General features: G+C 38.0%; 1 protein-coding gene across 1 annotated transcript in view; it reads right to left on the bottom strand.

Annotated features, from left to right (window-relative positions):
- The window catches only part of UBAC2 (UBA domain containing 2), a 271053-nt gene that overhangs the window by 241079 nt on the left and 11228 nt on the right, over positions 1-18746 (bottom strand). Inside the window, exon 2 of the mRNA XM_043995830.1 lies at positions 300-427. Coding sequence (XP_043851765.1) covers positions 300-427 — 128 coding nt within the window. The remainder of the gene's footprint in view (positions 1-299; positions 428-18746) is intronic.

The raw sequence follows: 18746 nt of genomic DNA, 5'->3' as shown, positions 1-18746 counted from the left end.
AAAACTGAATGATGTTTTTTTCATGTAAGGGAATAAGAATGATGTAAAAAAATGATCTTGGTAAAGATAATGGTCGAGTTGGAAAACTATCATAATAATAGATAACAAATGACAGCTTTGATGTATGTGACCACTTTTCTTCTAGGTGTGGTACATAAAACAAGGTGCTAGATTCTACTGCATATTTTATGTGGATGGACATACTGATAGTAGTGAGAAGAAAAACAACTGTCCTTTGTCCCTTATCCCTTGACCCTTCCCTTTCCCAGGAGGTCTTATACAAATGATCAATTACTCACCTGCAAGTCATTCTTTATAGCTTGTAGATTATATACAAAGAACTTCTGATAATGTTGAAAGAGCAGTGCCAATAAAATGGAAAGGGCGCTGGGAACTAGTAAAAGGCTCTTTGACAGAGGTGCCTTATCTTTTAAAAGAGAAGAAAAAGCAAAGTCAATATTATTTTTCCTTGAATAAAACAGTATCAAGACAAAAAAAACACAACAAAAACACAGAATTTCTCTCTCAGTTACTGCCAAGACTTACAAAGTTTAGTGTGCTACTAAAACACATTTTTAAAGCTCTCCCAATTCACCTATAGAGGATTATCAATAAACATCAGGAAGCAATTTTTATCCACTAATATAATAAATAAAATAGTAAAAAGGATCTGTATGCCTTATTAATTATTGCTTCTTGTATGTACTCAACACAAATAGGACAATTTCAATACAATCCTTTTGTAAAACATTAACCTATACAAGGCTATGGAGCAGGGGCCCTTAACCTTTTTCTGCCTCATAGATCCAAATGGCAGTCTGATGAAATTCATGGAATCATTCTCAGAATAATGGTTTTAAATAATTGAAGGAAATGATAAATTTTAGTTAGAGATGCATTTTTTCCCATCCAAGTTCATAAGCCCTCTGAAATTTAACCATAGAATCCTTAGGGTGAACCCCAGGTTAAGAACCCCTGGTACAGAGGGGAAAATAATATAAAGGCTTACTTCCTACCACATCTAACAGTTTGCAAATCATGATATATTTACATGAATATGCAACATGTCCCATAATCCAAAGGAAAATTATTGGCTCTTAGAACATGAATGGCTCTTAGAGATCAATCTAGCAATCCCTTTTTACAGGTCCAGTTCAATACAATAAGCATATATAAGAACCTACTATGTGTAAGGCATTGTGCTAGGCCTCAGGGACACAAAGACAAATATGAAACGACGGCTGCCCCAAAGAAGCTTACATTCAACTGGAAAAAACTATAGCCAAAACATTAATTGGTCGCTAGATTATTTAGACTTTTTCACAGGGCCACAGCACAGTGATGGATAGTTCCTAGTACCACTGACATAGTAAATTAGTTGAATGAAATTAGAATGTAATTATACCATGTAATTATACCACGTAACTCACATTCCATGCTAGTTAACTAGTTATAAACAAGTTGCTTTTGTCTGTATCCTCTTAGCATGGCTGAACTGCTGAGTGGCATACACTCAGTGCATTCTTGTGTAAAGTGTGAACATTTTGCACTATCTTTGTCTAAAGCTTTCTATACTCTTCTCTTAACAGAGTCAATTTTATTTCCCTTTTGTGAGAAAATAATGGGATTTGGCAAATACTCAAATGCTCACCTGGAGATTAATCTAAACTGAATGAATTAAGTGAGTGTGATTGACTTTGCTGATTAGCCTACTTCAAGTTAATTAGTTTTTGTTTTTTTGGTTTTGAGGCAATTGGGGTTAAGTGACTAGCCCAGGGTCACACAGCTAGTAAGTGTCATGTGCCTGAGGTTGGATTTGAACTCAGGTCCTCCTGAATCCAGGGCCAGTGCTCTATCCACTGTGCCACCTAGCTGCCCCTACTTCAAGTTAATTAGATTGTAACCACACCTGGCTGACCCTTAAGGAGGTATTGTTCTCAGAAGCTAAGGACTTTGAACTTAACTTGAGACCACCTTCAAGTCCAGTGAACCAATGGATTTAGATAACGCCTACCAATCAGCTTGAAGCAGTGTGTAAGGACTCTGCTCCAGACCTATAAAAAGCTTCCACACTCAGTTTAAGAGGAGTTCATGGTTGAAGCAGTCTCATGGTGGAGGACTTGAGGAAGAAGCAGACTAGGCTGAAACTCTAGGCTAGATAGGCCTTTTCTTAACTCCACGTGTTTTGTTTTGTTTTCTAATACCTAGTATGCTTTAATAAATGCTTAATGTCCAAAGACTGGTGCTAAAGCTTCTAATTTAAGGTGACCACACAATTAGATTTTAAACATCACACTTTAAAAAACTGATTCAAAACAAAATAGGCTGTTGATCTGTACTAAATACAGTAACGATCTCTAGCTGCAAACCTCAGGATGGACGTGAAATTGTTCCTGATGTGTTTATTAAATGAATGATTTTATTTCAATCTCAATCACTCTACTTGGATGATACTTGATTGATCTTTCTTTTATAGCTATGAATGACTTCCATCTACAACAGTGTACTCGGTTCAGAAGCTACAGAGATTCAGAGTTCTTCACAACTTTATGCAATGCCTGCTTTGTTCTTTCCAGTCAGACCTGTTCATCTTGTTTGTATGTCACTATTTAACTACCACAGCCAGATGTGTCAAGTTGGATCTAGATCAAAACAACCACCTGGGAAGCTATGGTGGCATAACTTTTTTATTTTAAATTTTTTAAATCTTCAATCCTTTTCTCCGTCTCTAGAAAAAAGAAGTAAAAACTATATTTGAGCTCTTAATAGTTCTTCCATGAGACCTCCTCCCCATGTTTCGGCTTTCTCTCCTTGCAAACTTTGACTCCCAAGCAAACTATTACCCAGAAATGACACTGTTTTTAGACTTCTGGACTAATTTCATTTTCTATCATCTGTTCCCCTTCGTTCAGTTCTCCTTTCCTTTTTAATGCTTTCCTCTTTCTTGATGGCATGCAAAAACACCTATACATTTTGCTCTAAAGTTCATGGTACTTATTTAAATGAATTCCAAGACAAAAAATTGCTGTTGTGTGTGGAACTGAAATGGTTGTCTTCCCTGAGAAATAACTACTTCAATTATGGCATTTTAATATCCACAAAATTAAAATATGGTATTTGCATGGTTTTGCTATATTTAGTGTATAACTTTACTTGAGATAATTTCCTCTTCCATAAGGAGCAGGAAAAAATAACTATTTTATTTGCCACTGTCCTTTACCAGTGTGAACCCCGTGACTGGCCACTTGAGTGACCATGTGCTACTACCTACAATCCTTCATGTCATGTTCAACCCTTGTTAACTCCCCATCATCAGATCTTTAAATCGATGTCTCCCAACGGGGTGAATAATCACTTGTTGGACATAAGATTACTCTTTATGTATTCAGATTCCAGGATTCTCGGCCATTACACTAAGTTGTGAAACTGAGTCATTGTAAATACATACTCTCTAACTTCAGCTTGGTTTTGAGTGTTGCTTGACAATCCTTTTGTTCAAATGTATTTTTTCTCTTTACCATTCCCCACAGTAGCTGTTTCTATTCCTATCACCTCACGTCACCAACACTACACACATTTTCACAATCCTTGTGGCAAATTTTCTCATCTCTTACATCACCAACATCAAGGCCATCAACCCTTCCTCTACAGATTTTAAAAGACCTCATTGTGTTTTCCTCCCATTCATTCTCCTTTCTCTCTTCCTATATCAGAGAAAAAAGTAACACCTTGTCAAATCTCATGCCTTTGGTGCCCTCTTCAACTTTCTTCATATGGTTTTGTAGTCTCAATCTTTCCCCTGTAATGGGAGTCTAGCACATGGACAGACTCCATCAGTTCCACCCAGGCCTTTCATTTTTGGATACTTTAATTTGTGGAATACTAGAGAAACTGGCAAAAAAAAAAATAGAATATAATGCTACAAGTCCGTTTTCTGGTTTGTATTCCCTCACAAGTCAATTCCATTAAAGTAAAGTTCTCAAACTTCTGCATTTGTTGATTCATTAAGTGTTTAGATACTAAAGTTCACTGTATTAGTAAATCCTATATAAATATGGATAGTCTACTACGAGAAATAAAACATTTGCATCACTAGAACTCTAGTGCCTAGTTGAGAAACTTCACATTTTTCTTCTTTCATTTAAACAAATCTAGACTGTTTGGTTTATTGTGAAATCCTGATGCTCTTCGAGTTCATGGGATAGTTTGCCTGTGTACCTGAAAATCCTAAATGGCTTAGAGTGGTAAGCTCCTTTCTTGGGAATTTCACTCATTTCCAGGCTTCTTATGACTTTGTTTTGACATTTTTCTAACTGATTACTTCTGTCAGGTGAGTATGCAATTCCATTTGGACTGTCCTTGAAGAAGCAAAGATTCACTTTTGGGTGTCCTTTAGAATAAGGATCCAAAGAAAATCTACCTGGACTTTACCTTTTATTGTATATGTTATTAGGCATCCAAAAAGATATTTCAGTATACCCTATGTAGAAAAAGACACTTAGAAATTCTATCCAGACCCCAGTTGGACGACTTTATGTGTTGATAAAATCTTGGAATCTGAGTTTCCACCCAGGATAGTCAGTTTCTCAAAAAGGGAGAGGGGGAGTAGGAAGTATAGGGGTGTGACTTCCAGTTCACCACATGTACATTTTTACTGGGTGGAGAGAATAGCATGGGTTCTGGAATTGGGATAGGGATTTCGTTTCCCTGAGACAAGAAGCTTCATTTTCCTTTTCTTTAGGGGTTACTCAATTATTGAATATAATTCTGCGAGTGTAGGTCCAAAGTAGTGGAACAGAGAGTGGGTGAGATATCTCAGTTCCCTGAAACAAGATCATTTTGTAGGAACCAAGTCAAGTCTGGTTGGTTTCTCACCTAAAAGTGAAGGGATGATTCCTAGTTCATACCAAGATCTAAATCTGAAATGGCCCATCCTGTCATCTGAAAAGCTCTGCAGGGATTGCTTTTCCTTCTAAGACAGAAAGCCAATTTTCTTTGTCTTTTTGCCTTTGGGTTCTGTTAAGGCCAACGCAGAATCTGTAAAACTTTGTGTTTGAGGAAAACTGTGGGTTTGTTAGTTTTTGGTTTTTGGTTTTTTTGGCCGGGGGGGGGGGTTTGCCTGAATATGTGGGACTACATAAGACTGTGCCAAATTGTCTATTCTGAGAGTCTTTCTTGTATGGCACCAGGGAAGCAAATGAAGGGCTAATGTTTATGCTTCCCCAGAAATCATAATGGACTATTCCAGAGTGGGGACGTGGATAATGTGTTCAGAAGGCATTCCTGCTCATTTGCCAAGGAAGGCAAATTTTTCAAATGGGGAGAGAGCAATAGGAGAGCCTGATGCATGCACAAACCCCACCAGCTTGCACAGCTGATGCAACATCTACTCATGGGGGACATGAGGGAGATTAGCTCCCAGGAAAATCATGGTGATGTGTTAGGGAAGTACTTTGGAGAGACTGGGGAGGAGGTGTGGACATGCTGTAACTAATTCCAGTTAGCTAACTGTGGTTGGGAGGAGACTTTTCTAACTGGCTGTCTAGGCAGACTTTACATATAGGGGAACTCAGGAACTCTTTTGATCACAGCACCTGGTACAGAGATTGAAGTATCCAATACCTTAGGTCAAGAGGTCAAGCCACAGAAACCCAGGCCAGATGTTAAAACCAGCATAGCATTAATGCCCCAAAAAGCAGGGAACCATCTTTAGGGGGTAATCTCCTGGACCCACACCAGTAAAAGTTGAATAGAGGAGTCATCAAATAACAATGCCACCTTTGGGATATAAACTTGGTAGGACAATGTTATTTAGGAATTGTGAGTCTACTTGCACAGAGACTGAGAATATGTTCAGCGATATGGCTGGAAATGTTTGTATATTTGTTTTAGCTATTATCTATGTAGCAAACGTTCCTTCATAAAAACTACTATGTTAAATGTTTAAATGGAACTGAGGTGCTACTTACAGGCCCTTAATGATAAAAGCAACATCACTGATGGGGGCTCAAATGACAGCAGTAGAGGAGACATCTTACAAACACCTCAGGGTACCTAAGAACCCAGAGGGGTGATGTAGCACCCCTGGCCCTGAGGAAGTAAGAACAGAGAGCACACATTATACCCTTTTTTTCCCCACTGGCTCTTTCCCTTGCACCTAAAAATAGACTTTTCTTTCCATCCTAAAACAAATCAACCATAGTAGTCACAGTCACATATTCAATACTCCTGACAAATTAAATTACTCACATTTAAAAAATGTATTCCACACTTTACCACTTCTCTACCTTTGCTATTCTGTGTACCTAGAATGCTCTCCCCTACAACACCATCTTTTGAAATCCTATCCATAGTGTGACATCTAGGTTGTGTTACTTTTTCCATGTAGCCTTCCCTGAACCCCCATCTAAAATTAATCTCACCTTCCACTCTGTGTCTTTCTTAGAGATCTAACATTTTCTATTTGCTTTGTAAGTGTTCCTATGGATCCTCTATAGCCCTGCTACTAGATCATAAGGTTCCTGAAAACAAGGAACATGCCTGTCCATCACAGAATCACATTCTCACAGTCAAAAGGAAGGAACTTCAAAGACCATCTTGTCATAAGTACTTGTTCAACTAGAACAGAGTAAAGGACCACATGACTGATCAGAGGAGTGTGAGTTTTATGTAGCACCAAAGGTGGGTAATTTTGGAAGAGACATTTAACTTTAGGGGGCACCAGCTTCCACATCTATAAAATAAAGGGTTGGCCTCTATTAGTGTTTCTCCATTCTGGAAGCAGACCACGAAAGAATCTATCTATTTAGCTGCTAGTGTTGCTTGGTTAAAATCGATAACATGATCAAAATGTTGACTTCTTACTGGTCTAGAATCAAATACTAAAAACACCCAAAGCATTCAATCGTTGCAATATTTTGGTAGATTGTTGTTATTGTTGCTGTTTTACTCTAAATTTATCTCGTATCAACATCCCTTATATATAAATCTGGAACTTGAAGAGATAAAATGAAAATTACCAAGGCCCACAAACCTGGTAAAAAAAAAAACCACCAAATCCCTAATATATGAAAAATACCAAATGGTATCTCAAATTTGTCTTTATAACTAGTAAATCTGATGCAGTCTATTCAATGTCACCAATTTTTTTTTAAGATATCTAGTTCCGGGGGCAGCTAGGTGGCGCAGCGGATAAAGCACCAGCCCTGGATTCAGGAGGACCTGAGTTCAAATCCAAACTCAGACACTTGACACTTACTTACTAGCTGTGTGACCCTGGGCAAGTCACTTAACCCTCATTGCCCCACAAAAATAAAAATAAAAATAATTTAAGATATCTAGTTCCAGGGTTGAACTAAGTGATTCCTAAGGTTCCTTTTAGTTCTCAATTTATCCTATAATCCAAACTTGTTCCTGATTACAAAATATTTATTGATAAACAATTACACCAATCTCTCCAAGTAAGTTGTTTGTAGTATTAGCATAATCAGAATATTTTTTAAAATCTTACTCTTTTAGATCAATGGGTCTAATTGTCACTTTATCAAGTATCATTAGTAGCATGCATTTTTAAAATCATGTTAAAAGATTTTATTCTAAGTATTACATCAAAGTTTTCTTTGAAGCAAAACATTCCACCCCTGGAAAGAGTTTGAGTCATTGGCCTATTGGCTCTAAAATCCCTTCCAGAACGACATTAGTTTTGTTCATGTGATTTTTCCCTGGGGGCGATTGCCACATTTACAACCATCACTGTGGTTTGTTGAACTTGCTTAAGTATATAAAAATAGCCAAGCTATTTCCTCTACTTTAAAGTTTCCCAAACATTAAAAATGAAACAATTAGAAAAATGGTTAACTACATTCTTCATAAGAAACATATATAACTAGGTTTTAATAAAAAACAAAGGCAATAGAATTCCCATCACCAACAAAGGGAGCTTTCTATCTCTGGCAATAGAGATAAGTGCCATAACTGTGATGTCGTTCTGCTGAAATCTAGGACATTGTTCTAAAATACATCATTAGAAAAGTTAGTATAAAAATGAATGTAGTGGGCAGCTAGGTGGCGCAGTGGATAGAGCACCAGCCCTGGAGTCAGGAGTACCTGAGTTCAAATCCGGCCTCAGACACTTAACACTTACTAGCTGTGTGACCCTGGGCAAGTCACTTAACCCCAATTGCCTCACAAAAAAAAAAAAAAAAAGGAATGTAGGGGCAGCTAGGTGGCACAGTGGATAGAGCACCAGCCCTGGAGTCAGGAGTACCTGAGGTCAAATCTGGCCTCAGACACTTAACACTTACTAGCTGTGTGACCCTGGGTAAATCACTTAACCCCAATTGCCTCACCTAAAAAAAAAAAAAAATGAATGTTGAGGGGGGGCAGCTAGGTGGCACAGTGGAGAAAGCACCAGCCCTGGATTCAGAAGGACCTGAGTTCAGATTCAGTCTCAGGCACTTGACACTTATTAGTTGTGTGATCCTGGGCAAGTCACTTAACCCTCATAGCCCTGCAAAAATTAAAAAAATAATAAAATGAATGTTGAGAACTATCTTTACATGGAATTGGAAAAAATACTATTAAGTTTTTTTTTTTAAAGAAAAGTAAAGGAGTATGAAAGTCATATTATAAATTATTTATATTACATAAAGTAGCCATTATTGGAAAAGCCTAGGAATCCCATCTAAGGTACAAGTCTTAGGAATTTCCTGGAGTTTTAATCCTATGGGTAAAATAGTAGCAACCACAGACTACTGGTCATATATGAGTGCATATTTATACACACTTTAAAATATGCAAAATACTTTACATACATCATATCATTTGATCCTCACAATAATCTGTGAAGTAGGTGCCATTTTCTTCATTTTATGAAAGAGAAAAGTCCGAGAAAGAATAAGTGACTTGGCCAGAGTCATTTAGCTAAAAAGGGTCCAAAGCAGGATTTAAACCTGGGATTTCTGAAAGCCCCGCCCAGTGCTCTTGCTGAGTTATACTTGACCTGTGGCAGGTCAAGCACTGACTTAGCACACTTAGCTCCCTGGTTTCAGTATCCACATTGTAAAATGATGGGTTGGTTTGAGGGGATACTACTCTCTCCCACCTAGTTGACTACTCCTTCTCTGTCTCTTTTTGTTGGACCCTACTCTGGATCACACCCTCTAAAACCCTGGGTGTCCCTTGGTCCTGGGCCCTCTTCTTTTCCGCCTCTATGCTACTCTACTTGGTGATCTCATCAGTTCCCATGGATTTAATTACCATTTCTATGCTGACCACTCTCATGTCTACCTACTCTGTTCCAATCTCTCAGCTGACCTACAATCTTGCATCTCCAACTGCCCTGCAGACATCTCAAACTGGATGCCCAGTTGACATCTTTTTTAAGTCATTTTTTTTAGTGAGGCAATTAGGGTTAAGTGACTTGCCCAGGGTCACACAGCTAGTAAGTGTTATGTGTCTGAAGCCGGATTTGAACTCAGGTCCTCCTGACTCCAGGGCTGGTGTTCTATCCACTACGCCATCTAGCTGCCCCGACATCTTAAATAAATATGTCCAAAACAGAACTCATCATCTTTTTCCCTATACTACCTCACCCCCCACCCCATCACTGTAGAAGGTAACACTATCCTCTCAGCGCTTACTTGCTCCAATATCCGAGCTGTTGCCAACAACTGTCATTGTCACCTTTGTAAGACCTCTGGAATGTCTTTCTCTCCTCTGTCACTACCATCATGCAGGCCCTTGTTACCTAATGTCTGGATTGCTACAATAGCCTACAGAGGGGTCTGCCTGCCTCAAGTCTTTCCCCACACCAACCCATCCTCTCTATTCAGCCACGACTGTCCTAGAACACATGTCCAACTATGTCACCCTTCCACCCACTTAATAAACTTTCAGAGACTCCCTATTGCCTTCAGAAGCAAATATGAGATGTTCTGTTTTTCATTCAAAGCCCTTCGTAACCTGACACCATCATCCCCAACTTTCCAGGCCTCTTATACCTTACTCCCAGACACATACTCTTTGAACCAGTGACACTGATCTGGCTGTTTCCTTGAACAAGACATTCTGTCTCTCAACTCCAGGCATTCTCTCTGGCTGTCTCCCTTGCTCTCCCTCCTTCAAGATGATATGGTGGAAAATGAGGTACGGGTTGGTGGGAGTTGGGGTTCTTGGGAATTCCTCTTTAAAGAATTACACCCTCTTGCACACAAAACGTAATTAGAATAAGGTGACAGTTTATTTAGGAGCAAGGGAAGGGAAGGGTGGGGGGAGGGAAACCATGAAAGAAATCCTTGGACTTTTCATGGGGAGATTTGGCACAAAGCACATGGCTCAGAGGCACCAAATCTCCCCGAACAGGAGACTGGAAGGTACTTTTATAGGGGACTGATGGGGGTGGCCCATCTGTCTGTGAAAAGTTCCTTTAGTGAGAGAGGACCATCCCCCACTGGTGGTAGTTGGGGGAATTGGGTGAGGAGTGGAGGACCATCCTCCACTGGTAGTGACTAAAGGAATTGGGTGAGGGGTGGCTACAGATCCCTCTTCAGAACGCCAAGGCCACAGCCACACCCAAACTTATCTCCCCAGGGTAAGGGAGACCAGAATGAAGAGTAGGAATCCCAAGCTAGCTCAGTCCGATTTGGTTCACCTTATCTCTCTAGGCGTTATCTGTCCTCTAGTTTAGTTTCTCAAGGAGAAGATTCCTCGGTGTGCCCCAGAGAAATTCTGGGGTGCTCTGCGCCCCATGACAAATTTAACTACTACTTATCTCCCTGGATTCCTTTAAATTCCATCCCACTTTCTACAGGAAGCCTTCCCCAACCTCTCTTAATCCAGTACCCTCTTTCAGTTAATTATTTCCTATTTATTCTCTACATAGCTTTTGCTCTGTATATATTTGTTTGCATGTTGTCTTCCCCATTAGATTGTATTCTCCTTGAGGCACTATCTTTTGCCTCTTTTTCGATATCCCTAGCACTTAGCACAGTGCCTGGCAAATAGTAGTTGCTTAATAAATATTTACTGATTGACTGATTAATTGACCAAATAGCTCCAGATCCTTGTTTACAACAATGTAAAATGGACAGAAAAATAATAAAAAACTGAAAGTGAATGTTGCTGACTTGCAAAGAACAATCTTGCCACAAAGAAGAGAGTGAAAAGACACCTTCCCAACTCTTTTGTAGGGAGGGTGGGGGTGGAGTGGAGTGGGTTCATGGATATGAAACACAATATCACATTTTTCCCCAGGTATTGATTGGTTTTGCTGATCTTTTCTTCTCTTCCTCCTCTTTTTCTTTTTAAAATTCTTAATTATAAGGGATGATTCTCTGGGAGGAAGAGGCAGGGATATGAAGGGAAATTTACATGATGGTAAAACAAAAGATAGCGATAAAAACTTATTTTTTTTTAAAGAAGATAAATTTGTAATGGACCCAAACAGCACAATTTTGTGACTTGCTGCAGTGCTGTTCAGCAGCTGTAAGTAGTAATGTAAGAGGCAAATGGTGAGAATTATCCAAGGTGAAGTTATATGGTAAGGTGTGACAGATGACAGACAGGCAGGGAGACAAATGCATTTGAGACTACAGAGGTGAACTGATTCACTAAGGGGTCAAGACTGGGAGAGGATGAGAGTATATAGCCAGTTCGTTGAATTCCTGGGAAAGTACTGAGGATGAAGAACAGGGTTTAGAGTCATAAAGGAATGATGGGATGATAAAAGATAATGATCAGTTAAAGAAATTCCAGAGTTCTCATCACCACTGACAAGTGGTGACAAGAAAAGAGTATGACTATCCCTGTATACAACTGAAGTGGAGTGGAGGAGTATGTCTTGGGAACTGAATAGATTAAGAACTGGGAAGTTAGGCTATTAGAAGGAACATCAATACATATGTTGAAAATCCCATAGTTTTAGGGAAAGAATTAGGGTTGAAAATGAGATTGTGTATAGAAAATGGATGATTTTGATTACATTAAATTAAAAATTTTTGTACAAACAGAAGCAATGCAGCCAAAACTAGAAAGGAGACAGAAAGCTGGGAAACAATTTTTACAGCCAGTGTTTCTGATAAAGGCATCATTTCTAAAATATATAGGGAACTAAATCAAATTTATAAGAATGCAAGTCATTCCCCAATTGAGAAATGGTCAAAGGATATGAACAAGCAGTTTTCAGATGAAGAAATCAAAGCTATCTATTGCCATATGAAAAAATGCTCTCAATCACTATTGATTAGAGAAATGCAAATTAAAACAACTCTGAGGTACCACCTCACACCTATAAGATTGGCTAATATGACAAAAAAGGAAAATAATAAATGTTGGAGAAGATGTGGGAAAACTGGAACACTAATGCATTGTTGGTGGAGTGGTGAACTGATCCAACAATTCTGTAGAGCAATATGGAGCCCAAAGGGCTATGGGATTGTTCATACCCTTTGACCCAGTAATACCACACTACTAGGTCTATATCCTAAAGAAATCATAAAAAAGGGGAAAGGACCCACATGTACAAAAATATTTATAGCAGCTCTCTTTGTAGTGACAAAAAATTGGAAATCGAGGGAATGCCCATCGATTGGGGAATGGCTAAACAAGTTGTGATATATGATTGTAATGGAATACTATTGTGCTGTAAGAAATGATGAATAGGCAGATTTCAGAAAAAACCTGAAGACTTAAGTGAACTGATGCCGAGTGAAAAGAGCAGAACCAGCAACACTGTGTGATAATCAACTGTGATAGACTTAGCTCTTTCCAGCAAAACAATGATCCAAGACAATTCCAAAGAACCCATGATGAAAAATATTCTCCACATCCAGAAAAAAGAACGGTGGATTCTGAATACAGATTGAACCATACTGTTTCTGCTTTTTTCGTTTTTGTTTTTTGAGGTTTTTCCCCTTTTGTTCTGATTCTTCTTTCACAACATAACTAATGCAGAAATATGTGTACATATCTAACCTATATCAGATTGCTTTCTGTCTTGAGGAGAGGGGAGGGAAGAAGAAAAATTTAGAACTAAAAATCTTATGAAAACAAATGTTGAAAACTATCTTTACATGTAACTGGAAAATAATAAAATACTTTTATGGTTTAAAAAAAATAAAAAAGAAAATGGGACTGTGCCTGACACTAAGGAAAGGGGGAGAATGTTCAGAAAATAACTAAGATCTGGAATGGGTGATAAATTTGGATAGTGTGAATCTGAAAGAAAAAGATATTGTCTGAGCGATGGTAGCAAGGAAGAGTTTAAAAGTATCAATGAAGGACAGATAGTATTCTGAATTCCTCACCAAGGTCAGTGAGTCAGGCATATTAGAAAAAGTATATGCCATGGAGGAGAAGTGGGTAAGTTGGGATTTAGGCATCCAACAGTTGGGAGTTAGAGAAGGAAGGGTGTTTGTCATCAGAAGTTGGGGATTTAGTATCACTAGGATGGGGAGTGTAAAAAAGAGTATGTTATATTCAACATCACTTTAACTGCCCTAAACTTTGCCTGCTTGTCTCACATTCAGTTCAGTTGGTGCTACTAATTTGGATCATCTTGATTTTGGACTTTCATTTTTTTTTAAATGAAAAAAACTCAATGAAGCAAAAACCAACCTTAAGTTGATTAATGTTGGACTAATTGAAAATGAAAATGTTTATTTAAACTACTAAACTAAGCAAACCATTCAATCCAGAGATACTACTGCTAGGCCTATATTCCAAAGATATCAAAAAAAAAAAAAAGGAGAAAAAGTCCTATACATGCAAAAATATCTCTAGCAGCTCTTTCTGTAGTGACAAGGAATTGGAACCAGGGGAGCGCTCCTCAGCTGGGGAACTACTGAACAAATTATGCTAATATGAGAGTGAAATGGAATACTATTATTCTGTAAGAAATTGCAAGAGAGGGGCAGCTAGGTGGCACAGTGGATAGAGCACCGGCCCTGGATTCAGGAGGACCTGAGTTCAAATCTGACCTCAGATACTTAATATTTACTAGCTGTGTGACCCTGGGCAAGTCACTTAACCCCAATTGCCTCACCAAAAACAAATAAAAAACAAGCAAAAAAACCCAAAAAACAAATCATACATAAAATAAATCCACCATTTCATATACTGTCTTTTATTCTTTTCTGCATATGGAAAGATTTGTTAATGATTAAGTTTATCATAATTTTTAAAAGCTGTTATTCATGACAAAGGGATAGGGAATTTCTGATTAGTATAGAAGCCTTTGACTCCTTTCATTTTTTAATCTTGAACAATAATTTTCAAATGCATTTTTGCCATTTTCCCCTATGTTTCTCTACCTCTGCATTGAATTCAACAATAATTAACATACATGCTGGCTTAATTTAGAAGATCTTGCCAAATTCTTCAAAGAATTTCTCTGTCTCAACTTCTGCAAAAGATTTTGGCAGAAATATAAACTGAAATTACATTCGTAGTGCTCCTTTTGCTTATGTTCATCATAAGATGAGACAACCAAGTGAGCATAGAATATTTTTTTGTTGCCTGATTGAACCAACTATACCAACTCCTTTATTTGCCTCTCCAAAGAGAACCTGTGAGTCATTCTTCCATTTAGATACAAGTACTTTATCCCTTCTGATTTCATTTATCATAATAATAAGATTGATATGGTTCAAGTCCTTTAGAAGTCAATAGACTTCCATCTCCAATGGGGGGAAGGGTGGGAGGGAGAGAGGGAGCGAGCAAGCGAGCACACAAGGGAGAACGATAGAGGAGAGAGCTGATTTAGCTGTTGACTGATCATTGGAAATTGGAAGGAGGAAAGGAAAAGGTATATAACTAATTTTTACCAACTTTTAATAGCCCTGTATTTGTACCAAGAAATCTTAAATATCTTTCTTTCAACATACTTTCTAAGTATGATGCACACCATCAAAATCCAAATTACAAACTGCATTTCCTGTCCGAATCAGTGATGTTTTAGTCATAAGTCATATATATTACATACAATTCTCTTTTTTTTAAAGTTAAAAAAAGTTACTCTATTCAAGAGAAAGATCTGATCACCCTTTGGTTTCCCAGTCTTACTATTTGTTTTTATTTTGGAGGAAAGAAGAAAAAAGTATCAGAAATGTCTATGCCACAGTCCTTCCTGGCAGCTCTGTCTCATATAATTTGAATACTTCCAAAGCCACAGAGTTCAACTTCAGAATGTAGATAAGGAAACTGAAGTTTAGAGCAGTTAAGTGCTTTGTTTAAGGTTACACAACTAAATTAGCACAAATTAATAGGAAAAAAACAAACAAACCAATCAATATTGAACTGAGAGTAAGGAGACCTGGGTTCTATTCCCTGTTTTACCAACTAGGATATTTTTGTTTTGTTTTGTTTTGTTTGCAAGGCAATGAGGGTTAAGTGACTTACCCAGGGTCACACAGCTAGTAAGTGTCAAGTGTCTGAGGCCGGAATTGAACTCAGGTCCTCCTGAATCCAGGGCTGGTGCTTTATCCACTGTGCCACCTAGCTGCCCCCAACTAACTAGGATAGTCTTGGAAAAGTAATTTATCTTCCTTCTATGGACTTCAACTTACTCCTCACCTACACAAATGAGGCTGGATTACATAATAGCCAACATCTCTTTTAGCCCTCAAATTTTATAATTTAACTAGAACCCAAGTTCTAGTTATAATATGACTAGAACCCAAATCTTTTGACTAGGCCTAGGGGTGTGGATTTTACTACTGGCTCAACACAATACTCTTCTGCTCATCTTCTAGAACAGTCTTCAGAAAGAGTTTACAAGCCCCTGCTCTACACCGAGTCCTAAGACTTGGAAGGGTTGGGGCTGCTCAAATAGTTTTTCTCCCATACTAAGGTGTGACATCTCTCAAACTGTTGTTCTCCTGGGACTGAGTCCACATCTGATGAGGCAAAAACCCTTCCCCACCACAATCCATGTAACCACTGCTATGCTTTTGTCTTTTTCTGTATCATCAGCACCTCGTGCCATACTTGGCACAAAGAAAGCAGCTAATGCTTCCACACTGACTGATAGACTTTCCTCCTCCTGCTACTTCACCGTGCCCTCTGGAACCGCTGCTGCACTGGAAAGGAGAACTCCCATTCACCTTCCAAACTCTTGACTTCATGCTCTTTCCATCTTCTTGCACTAATGGAAATGTATCCCTTTCCACAAGACACTGAGTCCCTGGCAAGCCTCTGGACATTAGCGATGATTTTCTCTTTGACAAATCTTAATTGCCTTTTCTCAGTTTTTCCTCCTTTACCTCCCTGCAGCCTCTGGCACTGTCAATCACTCTTTTCTCCTTGATACACTTCTCTCTAGGCTTCTGTCTGACCTCTTTTCAGTTTCCTTTGCTTGATCTTCATACAGATCAAGACAGCTAACCCTGGGAGTCCCCCAAGGGTCCATCCAGGGCTCTCTTTTTTTCTCTATATATATTATTTCTCTTGGTGATTTCAAGTGACAGATTCAACTATCTTCTCTATACTGATGATTCTCAAATCTACTTACCTAGCTCTAACCTACCTCCTAACATCCAGACTCAAATTTTTGACTACCTGGATATCTCAAACTGGATATCATGTAGACATTATGTCCAAAAGTGAACCCATTAGGATTTTTTCGCCAGAAAAATGTTTACACCCCAGGTATATAGGTATACAAATTGCCAAATTTTTCGCAGCCCTCACATTTGGTTACACAACCCCATACCCACAATTTAAGAAGCTTTGCCTTACACTACACCACACTGTCTCTCTATACATAGAACCTCCCAATGAGAGATGATTCAATACCTTGGTTACTCAGATGTATAAATTTTGTTGATTTTTTTTGTTTTGTTTTTTAAAGCAGTCATGTTACAGTTATACTTTACAAGACTGATTTTCTTACATGTATGGAAGAAGAAAACCTCTCTACAACTGATCCTGTAGCTGCTGGATGAAATCTGTAAAAACACTATGACAATTGACTTTCATATTATGTTGTCACTGGCATAATATTATGTGATTATGCCAAAGTAATTCATCTACCTACTAAATTTTACATATAAGGCATATATAAATCTAGCCATACTAATGACAAAGTAGTTCTCAAATAAAGTACTTTGAGAATTAATACATACAATACATGTATAACATATAATAACATATAATTATATATAAATAAATATATAGGGGCAGCTAGGTGGCACAGTGGATAAAGCATTGGCCCTGGATTCAGGAGTACCTGAGTTCAAATCCGGCCTCAGACACTTGACACTTACTAGCTGTGGGACCCTGGACAAGTCACTTAACCCCCATTGCCCTGCAATAAAATATATATATATATATATATATATATATAAAATATATAATATATAAAATGGTGTACAATAAAAGAATGACAAACAGTAGAATGTGTTGACTACCTTCTAAAAGTTACCTTAAAAAATAAAAGTTTCGCTAAACTCCTTACTAGTATGCACTCATAATGGTAGGGTGAGTCAATGATTAATTTCCTATCTTAACCAGTGAAGAAGGAAGTGGTTCAAACATAAAGAAACCAAGTAGAGATGGAGTGGAAACTAAAAAAACTATTAGCCCACCTTTCTGTCATAAAACTTCCCACCCTCCAAACAAAAAGTAACAAATAATGTTGCATCTTTTAAAAGGAGAAATGCAAAATATCAGTTACTGCAACATTATATGTATGTGTGTGTGTATCTATAAACTCAAAGGCATTATATATTCCTTATTTTTTAAATATTAAAATCATATATTATATAAGCATAAGGGTACCCATTTTACATATATACGTACTATCCTAAAAGTTCTTAGTGTCATTTTAAACTTAATAAAGCTTAATTACCAGTCTTTGGGTATGGTCATTCAGTAAGTAAGTCCTAAAACACCAATCTCTTGCTTACAGTTCTCCGTCTCATCTATAAGAATAGCATAACAGACTTGGCCAAATACTTTGCTAATATTTAGGTAAAGTGTATCTGTTTCTCTGATCTACCAATCTAGTAACCTTGTCAAAAAAGGAAATGAGGTTAGTCTGGTATGATCTATATTTGAAGTTCTACCTGCACTATGTCACATGCTATTAAGATGGATAAATGTAAATATTCCACCTCAACAACATCGCCACCTAAACTATTGTAAAAGCCTCCTAAATGGTTTCTATACTTCTACTTTGCCCTATCTCCAATCCATTCATCACACACAGCTGCTAAAATCTTCTTAAAGCAAAGGTCTGACCAAGTAATTCACTTGTTCAAGAAATTGCAAGGGCTCCCTATTGCCCCCAGTATGATGATAATAATAATGAGAATAATGATAACAGAGTTAATATTAATGTAGTGCTTACTAAGTGCCAGGCATTGTGCTAAATGCTTTACAATTTTCATTGCATATGGATAAAATACAAACTCCTTCCCTTGGCACTTAGAGTTCCTATAATCTGCCTCCAACTAACCTCTCTAGGCTTGTTCTACACTACTCCTCGGATAGCACTGTAAGTTCTAGTACCCAGCCTCCCTCTTCTGTTACTTGGCACAAGTCGCCTTTCACATCTTTTTGGTTCTTCCCTCTTGCCTATCTCTTGTAATCTTCCAGGGTTAGCTCAGGTATGAGCATTTCCTACATAAAAACTTCTCCTGATTCCCCCTCCCCAATTAGTAGGGATTTTCCCCACCCCAAAATTATTTGGTCTTTATTTTGCATAGACTTTGTACTTGTCTATGGACACACTGAATACCACCAGTAGA

The sequence above is a fragment of the Dromiciops gliroides genome, chromosome 3, assembly GCF_019393635.1.
Source record: "Dromiciops gliroides isolate mDroGli1 chromosome 3, mDroGli1.pri, whole genome shotgun sequence".
NCBI lineage: Eukaryota > Metazoa > Chordata > Mammalia > Microbiotheria > Microbiotheriidae > Dromiciops > Dromiciops gliroides.
This window is presented reverse-complemented; position numbering and strand designations above follow the sequence as displayed.